Below are 9,533 nucleotides of genomic sequence, written 5' to 3'. Positions count from 1 at the left end.
TTAACTAAGTTCACAGCTCCCTTGCAATATTTTTTTCCCCAGGACATCTAAAACAAGGTTTCCAGAAGTCACCACAATGCCCTCAGGATGTTCTTGCAACTTCCTGCAGAACGTCCCCAGGACCTATAGAAAACGTTTCCCAATTGTCACCGCAACGTCCTCGGGACGGTCTTGGAACGTCGTGCAAAACGTCCTAAAGTTGTCAAGGGAACCATACACATTTACGTTTTTAGAACGTTCAGAGAGACCATTACAGGACGTCGAGGGGATGTCATTTTGCTTACAGGGATGTAGTCCCGTTGGGAAACGTGAAATACTCCAATGCAAATGTGTAATACTACTGTGTTAACTTAAAATACTTAAACGTTCTTAGTTGATTCAACATGCCTCCAGTCCTAAAGGTGGGTCAACCCATCTCCCATTATCAATAATTTCTTGTTTGGACTGAAAGTTCAGTTTTGAGAACTGCTTCAGGTTAGCAATGCAATCTTCCATTTTCGCTGTCAAGCTCAAGTAGAGAAGTGAAGAAGAAAATCCAACGTCAGATTATATACCCAACAAGTGCCCTCTCGCTCGCCACCCTTCTTGAATCCGTGTAGTGCGTGCCTTCCTTGCAATATTTTTCAATGCGTATTCAGCTCAACTCAAAAGGTTCTACGCTTGCGCACGCATGCGTAAAACCCAGTTTGGAGTGATTTCGCAATCCTAGGGGAGGCACTGCCTACCCTGCCCATTAGGGATGGGAAGATTCACCGGTTCGCACCGATGCATCGTCATAAAAGCTCACGATGCGATGGCCCGGATCAAAAATGGGTGCATCGGATACAATGTGGGATGAACCGCGATGCATCGTACCTAAAAAATTTGCATCGGTATAATCCGGTACAATTGTATATTTCTAGATTCCCCCTCTCTAACTGTTTCCTAAACGCGCTCTCATCTCCACTGCTGTCAGTGGCAGATTCTCGTGAAGTGTCGCGGCCAAGTATCGCGCGAGTTGAAGGAGTGTTCGGGAGAGTTACAATGGCTGATGAGGAGTTATACGTCCCTAAAGCTTGCAATAAATCCAAGGTTTGGCAAAACTTTGGCTTTGCAAAGAAAGATGGAAAATTGGATAGGACCCATGCAATATGCAAAATATGTCGTGCTGCCATAAAGTACACAGGCAGCACGACTAATTTAGGTACTCACCTAAAGAGGCGACATGGTGAGATGTCTGCCTCATCCTCCGATTCATCTATGGCTACAGTGGCTGCCTCAACAAGTACACCTGCGCAAAGTATTTCCAACTTTTTTCATGCCCCGCTGGCTTCCAACTCAGCTCGATCAAAGGCAATAACCGAAGCCATTGCCTTCTTTATTTGCAAAGATATTCAGCCTTACAGTGTGGTTGAAAACGAGGGCTTCCAATACCTCTTAAACATTCTGGAGCCGAGGTACCACATCCCGAATAGGAAGCTTTTCACAGATAAAGAAATCCCTCATCTGTACGAAAAAGTGAGGCATGAAATAGCTAAATCGTTGAGCAATGCCAAAAGAGTTGCTATTACAGTTGATGGTTGGACGTCTCGCGCCACTGACGCCTATGTCACCGTAATGGCACATTACATCAATGAAGAGTGGGTTTTACAAAACCACGTCCTTCAAACCAGACCGTTCAACGAGGCTCACACAGGGAATAATCTGGGACTTTTACTGAAGGACGTTTGTTGCACATGGAACATCGCAGACAAGAACCCAGCGTTGGTCACGGACAACGCTAAAAATATGTTACTGGCTGGAGTTCGTGCAGAGATAAACCCCCATGTGCGATGCATCGCGCACACGCTCAATCTGGCCTCACAAAAATCCCTGAAGGTGGACAGGGTGTCAGAGCTTCTGGTGAAAGTGAGGAAGATTACAACTTTTTTTCACAGAAGCCCACAAGCAACTGAGGTTCTACGTGAAATGCAGGTCCAGTTACACATGCCAAATCACAAGCTCATCCATGATGTTCCCACAAGATGGAACAGTTCACTTGACATGTTGGAGCGTTTTTGGGAGCAGCAGCCTGCTGTGTTGAACACTCTTCTGTCAAGGAAGATAAAGAGGGGAGAAGGATTAGCCAGCCTGACAGAGGAAGACATGACACTGATCCCAGAGGTCATCAAATTGATGTCCCCTCTGAAAGTGGCAACAACACTTCTCAGTGAGGAAAAACACCCCACTATCTCAATGATCTCCCCAATACAGGCCAAACTTCAGAAGCATTTCCAGCCAGATGAGAGCGATCTGCTGGAAATTTCTGTGATGAAGGAGCGATTCCGACAGGATTTTGATGGTCGCTACACGTATCTCCAAGACCTCCTCTACTATGCTGCAGTGCTCGATCCACGGTTCAAAGACCTGGCTTTTTTGGAAGACGACGGCACCAAGGACATGGTATTCACGAAGCTAACAGCAGAGGTGGTGATGATGGAGGAAGAGGTAAGAATATACTCCATAAACCGTAGCTAAACTCTCTATTTGTTACTTGAATTTACCTGTGTCTTCTTTGAATTGGACAAAGAAATCTAGCAGCTAGTCTCCTTTATACTGATTTTTGTCAGGCAAGTGACAGTGGCACACTCAATGAGGGCCAGGCAAGTGACAGTGGCACACTCAATGAGGGCCAGGCAGGTGACAGTGGCACACTGACTGAGGGCCAGGCAGAGGTTGACAGAAGCCCAGAGGAAGAGAGAGGTTTGTTCTGATAGGATCTGTGCCAAAAGTTATAAAATAATGTTTTAAGATGCATTTATTATATATATATAGTTATAAAGTATTATTTAAATAATATATATGGAATGGAACAAAAGAGCACTGTGGATTATCAGTTGTGTTAAAAAAAATGTCAAAATTATGACATACAATACTATCTTACTATACTATATATATAGTAAGAAAGTATTGTAAATCATAATTTTTACATATTTTTTTAACACACAACTGATAATTCACTGTGCTTTTCTGTTCCATTCCATAGATGATGTCCCCCCCAAGAAGACAGCCTTGAACCAGATGTTTGGGGATTTCCTCACTGCGAGAGCACCAATGAAGACCACAAGGGAGAGGGCTAGGGCAGAAATCATAAAGTACAGAGAGAGGGACTCTTTAGCTTTGAGTGGTGATGTGTTGCAGTGGTGGAAGAAACAAGTGGATCTTCCACTGCTTTCAGCCTTGGCAAAGAGCTACCTGTGCATCCCAGCAACGAGTGTACCCTCTGAAAGAGTGTTTAGCACAGCTGGGGACATAGTTACAGCACAGCGCAGTTTGCTTCATCCTGATCATGTGGATCAACTCATATTCCTTAAGAAAAACCTGAAAATAGGACAAATTAGTTAAATTTAGTGTGTGAGGCAGTTGATCCACATGTTTAGGATGAAGCAAACTGTGTTGTGACTGTCAGGTATAGTGAAAAAATGTTACATTCAGAACACACTTATGCACATACACACACATACACATACACATTACACATACATGTTTTCTTTTGTCAGAAACCTTGTTCCTGATTTGTTGTCTGACAAACAAAAATGTTACATTCAGAACACACTTACACACATACACATAAATGTTTTCTTTTGTCAGAAACCTGGTTACTGATTTGTTATCTGACAAATAAATAAATCATTATGTATCATATTAAATTGCATAGAATTGTATTATTTAGCATCGCATCTTGTTGAATCGCATCTTGTTGAATCGCATCGTGTCGAATCGTATCGTGTCGAATCGCACTGCATCGCAATAGGGGTGAATCGTATCGTATCGCATTAGTAGCTGCTTTTATGTATCTTGAATGTATCGGATCGTTGGCAGTGCATCGAGATGTGTATCGCATCGTCCTCCTGATGGAGATGCACATCCCTACTGCCCATAGACTGCAATGCATCTGCCTCCCTTGACCGCACGTCCAATGTTCATTGGCTGATCACTGGGAACCGAAAATGCTCAAATTCAGCAATTTTGATAATAAAAATGCTCGAAATGATCGGAATCATGCAGAAATGACACTCGTAACACAGATAACTAGAGAAATATGAATATTTATTTTATAATACATAAATATATATGATTATTATACAAAAAATATATATATATTTTTTACTTTTCAGGCTCTGCCTCCCCTGCCTCCTATGACTGCACCTCCCTGGCATGAATCTATCTATATACTTATAGATGTATTCATATCTATTCATCCATCAACGCATCCAATATAGTGTGCCGGTGGGATCACGTGACGTTAGCTACAAAATGTCAAGTCCCTCCCTCACCCCTCATTAGTTGACTCGCAGTGATTCAGGCAGACGGATGGAGGATATCAGGTAACCTGTTGATAATATAGCCAAGGCCTGTATGACTGTCAGGTTGTTGACCAAAAATGTAAAGTTTATCTTTCTATACCCATCGGTTGACCAATAAAAGTTTAAACAAATCCGAGTTATCGTGAGACCGTCGCATTTTTTTTCTGAGCTAGTCGCCCCAACTGGATAACCCAGTGCTACAACTGTCGAAGTTGGCTATACACCTGGACAAATGCCCCTACACTCATTCCGATATCGTATATGGATAACAGAGGATGTGATTACAGTATAAAGACAGTTAACAAGTTATCTTTGAGTCATCAATTGCGAGCAGGTACGATACACCGCTAGCTAGCCCACCCCATCGTACTGCTTGAAAATTATAAGCTGTGCTCGATAGTTAGCACAAATAGCTAAACCTATCAACTTTCGTTGGTGACAGCCTCTGATGAAAACAGCGATGTATTTGTTCAGTGTGTATTTATTGAAAATGATTAGTTTACCAGGCACTTACATCTATTTCATCCAACATGGGAAATCCATGTCCTAACTCATGTGAGTTATCGTTGGTACACATCATTATGGTTTCTTCAAGGCTGAAAATTCGTGATCTTTTTGGTGCTGACATATTGACGAAATGACTTATTATGTGATGAAGTCTTGAGCTGAGGTAATGATATCAGAGGCTAAAAAGTTACATTCTTTGCAGCGGGAAAGTGAGTCATATGTAACAAATACTATAGCTCGTGTTTCAAAGTATTAGCTGGAACAAATTACTTTCATTGGGTAGGTAGATATAAGATAGCCAGTGACTTCAGGCGCACTCCGGCTCCCTCCGTGGTGGACACTGACATAACTCATAAGAAAACGAAATTATCCCAAAATCGCTCAATACAAACATATGGTTATAATCATGAATATATGTTGTCAAGAGTCAAAAGTGTGTATTAGGCTTGAAGGTAACATTCAGAAATAACTTGTTCGCTTGTGTTTGGTCATTATAACATGCCGGCCGGCGACGGCCGCTACAGGAGAATAGAGAGCGGCCGTTACGGGGTAAAGAGGGTTTTAAAAGCCGTTTTAAAATCCAGCATTACCTTACAATTTGACCTGATTACATTCCATATTACTGCGCAGCGAATGGCAAGGAATTCATATAGCGCATTTCATACCCAGTGTTCCATCTGGCTGTTGCGTTGCTTTAAGGGTTGCGTGGCAACGATTTATTTAGGAACTATCATTTTTAGTGGCGGAAGAATGACGGTTTATCATTAAACTATTGTTTCTTAAATTGAATTGTCTTTATTTATGAAAGCATATCAAATATGTGTAGTAACAGTTTTAGAAAAGCAATAAGCCCCGCGAGTCCGTGCTTTGCGCTGATTTTAGAACAGGTAAGGGGGTTTAACGGCACTCCGCTTCGCGTCGTGCCTAACAACTCCCCTTACCTGTTCTAAAATCAGCGCAAAGCACGGCCTCTCTTGGGGCTTATTGCTTAAGTAAAAAAAATGTTCAGCATAGATCATTTCTATGAGGTGCCCGAGGCACCAGAACAAAATACTAAAAGTCCTTAGAAATCCTAGTTGAGGAAATATATGTTTTATTCTCATCAATCCGAGATGTGTGCTAATAGTACCAATCTGACATCTGAAGATTCCTCCATGGTAAAACGAATGTCATCTCAGAATTGTAATTGCTGGGCTGTCATTTGTTCTGTCAACAAAGGGAAGTGAAGAGGGCCACAAAACAGGAAAAACAGGATAAGTATCTATCAAGGAAGTAAGATAGACTTTATTTATATAGCACATTTCGTACAAGAGTTGCAGTTCAAAGTGCTTTCCATAAAATCAATAAAAGCAAGCAGCAAGAGCAATACATGGAGTAAAACAAGTAAATACAAAACTATCATTTCAGTGCAACCTGAGAGACACAGGCAGTGCCAGAGAGGGCCATCACACACAGAAGGTATTGTTTGCTCTTACTCCTTGCTCCTCTTCTTCATGGAGGATGCCAAAACATTTTGCACTCATGCAGCCATATTTCATCACATTCCCTTCTCTCTGCTTCACTGTCAGGACCCTGCATTCCCTGTGGTAGTCCTGAGCGGATGAAGGCCAAACATGCTGAACAGCTTCTCTGCATAGAACTGCAAGATTAAACTTTGCTAAATAATATATTTTTTCAAAGCCTGATGAATACTGGGAGCACATTCTTTGGTCAGATGACACAAGATGCAATGCTGGTATTGTCTGCTTTACTTGCCTTACTGTCTGATCACGAATATAAATCACAGGGGAGCAGGCACGCGTGTGCATGTGTGTGCGTATGTGTATTTCAAAACTAAATCAAAGTCACAGAAGATTTGTATTTTGAAGTCAGCTTCAGTTCCTATACTGTGTGTATTAAACTTTGCTAAATAATATTTTTTTCAAAGCCTGATAAATACTTGGATCACATTCTTTGGTCAGATGACACAAGATAAAAGAATGTTGGCCTCTGTCAACACTCACTATCTCTCCGCTTCGCGTCGTGCCTAACAACTCCCCTTACCTGTTCTAAAATCAGCGCAAAGCACGGCCTCTCTTGGGGCTTATTGCTTAAGTAAAAAAAAAATGTTCAGCATAGATCATTTCTATGAGGTGCCCGAGGCACCAGAACAAAATACTAAAAGTCCTTAGAAATCCTAGTTGAGGAAATATATGTTTTATTCTCATCAATCCGAGATGTGTGCTAATAGTACCACTCTGACATCTGAAGATTCCTCCATGGTAAAACGAATGTCATCTCAGAATTGTAATTGCTGGGCTGTCATTTGTTCTGTCAACAAAGGGAAGTGAAGAGGGCCACAAAACAGGAAAAACAGGATAAGTATCTATCAAGGAAGTAAGTAAGACTTTATTTATATAGCACATTTCGTACAAGAGTTGCAGTTCAAAGTGCTTTCCATAAAATCAATAAAAGCAAGCAGCAAGAGCAATACATGGAGTAAAACAAGTAAATACAAAATTATCATTTCAGTGCAACCTGAGAGACACAGGCAGTGCCAGAGAGGGCCATCACACACAGAAGGTATTGTTTGCTCTTACTCCTTGCTCCTCTTCTTCATGGAGGATGCCAAAACATTTTGCACTCATGCAGCCATATTTCATCACACTCCCATCTCTCTGCTTCACTGTCAGGACCCTGCATTCCCTGTGGTAGTCCTGAGCGGATGAAGGCCAAACATGCTGAACAGCTTCTCTGCATAGAACTGCAAGATTAAACTTTGCTAAATAATATATTTTTTCAAAGCCTGATGAATACTGGGAGCACATTCTTTGGTCAGATGACACAAGATGCAATGCTGGTATTGTCTGCTTTACTTGCCTTACTGTCTGATCACGAATATAAATCACAGGGGAGCAGGCACGCGTGTGCATGTGTGTGCGTATGTGTATTTCAAAACTAAATCAAAGTCACAGAAGATTTGTATTTTGAAGTCAGCTTCAGTTCCTATACTGTGGGTATTAAACTTTGCTAAATAATATTTTTTTCAAAGCCTGATGAATACTTGGATCACATTCTTTGGTCAGATGACACAAGATAAAAGAATGTTGGCCTCTGTCAACACTCACTATCTCTCCGCTTCGCGTCGTGCCTAACAACTCCCCTTACCTGTTCTAAAATCAGCGCAAAGCACGGCCTCTCTTGGGGCTTATTGCTTAAGTAAAAAAAAAATTTTCAGCATAGATCATTTCTATGAGGTGCCCGAGGCACCAGAACAAAATACTAAAAGTCCTTAGAAATCCTAGTTGAGGAAATATATGTTTTATTCTCATCAATCCGAGATGTGTGCTAATAGTACCACTCTGACATCTGAAGATTCCTCCATGGTAAAACGAATGTCATCTCAGAATTGTAATTGCTGGGCTGTCATTTGTTCTGTCAACAAAGGGAAGTGAAGAGGGCCACAAAACAGGAAAAACAGGATAAGTATCTATCAAGGAAGTAAGTAAGACTTTATTTATATAGCACATTTCGTACAAGAGTTGCAGTTCAAAGTGCTTTCCATAAAATCAATAAAAGCAATCAGCAAGAGCAATACATGGAGTAAAACAAGTAAATACAAAATTATCATTTCAGTGCAACCTGAGAGACACAGGCAGTGCCAGAGAGGGCCATCACACACAGAAGGTATTGTTTGCTCTTACTCCTTGCTCCTCTTCTTCATGGAGGATGCCAAAACATTTTGCACTCATGCAGCCATATTTCATCACACTCCCATCTCTCTGCTTCACTGTCAGGACCCTGCATTCCCTGTGGTAGTCCTGAGCGGATGAAGGCCAAACATGCTGAACAGCTTCTCTGCATAGAACTGCAAGATTAAACTTTGCTAAATAATATATTTTTTCAAAGCCTGATGAATACTGGGAGCACATTCTTTGGTCAGATGACACAAGATGCAATGCTGGTATTGTCTGCTTTACTTGCCTTACTGTCTGATCACGAATATAAATCACAGGGGAGCAGGCACGCGTGTGCATGTGTGTGCGTATGTGTATTTCAAAACTAAATCAAAGTCACAGAAGATTTGTATTTTGAAGTCAGCTTCAGTTCCTATACTGTGTGTATTAAACTTTGCTAAATAATATTTTTTTCAAAGCCTGATGAATACTTGGATCACATTCTTTGGTCAGATGACACAAGATAAAAGAATGTTGGCCTCTGTCAACACTCACTATCTCATCTGCATGCAATGCTGGTATTGTCTGCTTTACTTGCCTTACTGCCTGATCACGATTATAAATCAGTTTTAGAGTGATGGTGGATATCACATGGCACCTGGGCCAGGGACGTGCAGTCATAGGAGGGTCATTTTGAAAAGTAAAAAAAAAAATATATTAAAAAAATATTTAAAAAAAATATATATAGTAATAATATATATTTATGTATTATAAAATAAATATTCATATTTCTCTAGTTATCTGTGTTAAGAGTGTCATTTCCGCATGATGCCGATCATTTCGAGCATTTTTATTATCAAAATCGCTGAATTTGCGCATTTCCGCTACCTGAAAACATGGCCGTGCCGTGGACTGAGGCAAATGCATTGCTGTCTATGGGCAGCTGAGCCAGTGCCTCAATAAGGATTGCGCAATCACTCCAAACTGGGTTGTACGCATTTTTTTTTTTTAATGTTAAGGTCTCGTCTCGTCGCGAATCTTTGGT

At 41.1% G+C, this 9,533-nt stretch overlaps 1 protein-coding gene across 1 annotated transcript; it reads left to right on the top strand.

The window, feature by feature from the left end:
* Positions 1–1,023: 1,023 nt before the first annotated feature.
* On the top strand, positions 1,024–3,433 carry LOC308366107 (E3 SUMO-protein ligase ZBED1-like; the record flags this gene model as incomplete). The annotated part of the gene is made up of 4 exons (XM_080839743.1): positions 1,024–2,466; positions 2,589–2,721; positions 3,005–3,234; positions 3,428–3,433. 4 exons carry the CDS (start codon positions 1,024–1,026, stop codon positions 3,431–3,433), a joined length of 1,812 nt encoding a protein of 603 aa, XP_080695869.1.
* Between the last annotated feature and the right edge of the window lie 6,100 nt (positions 3,434–9,533).

The sequence above is a fragment of the Sprattus sprattus genome, assembly GCF_963457725.1.
Source record: "Sprattus sprattus genome assembly, chromosome: 5".
Classification (NCBI taxonomy): Eukaryota; Metazoa; Chordata; class Actinopteri; order Clupeiformes; family Clupeidae; genus Sprattus; species Sprattus sprattus.
This window is presented reverse-complemented; position numbering and strand designations above follow the sequence as displayed.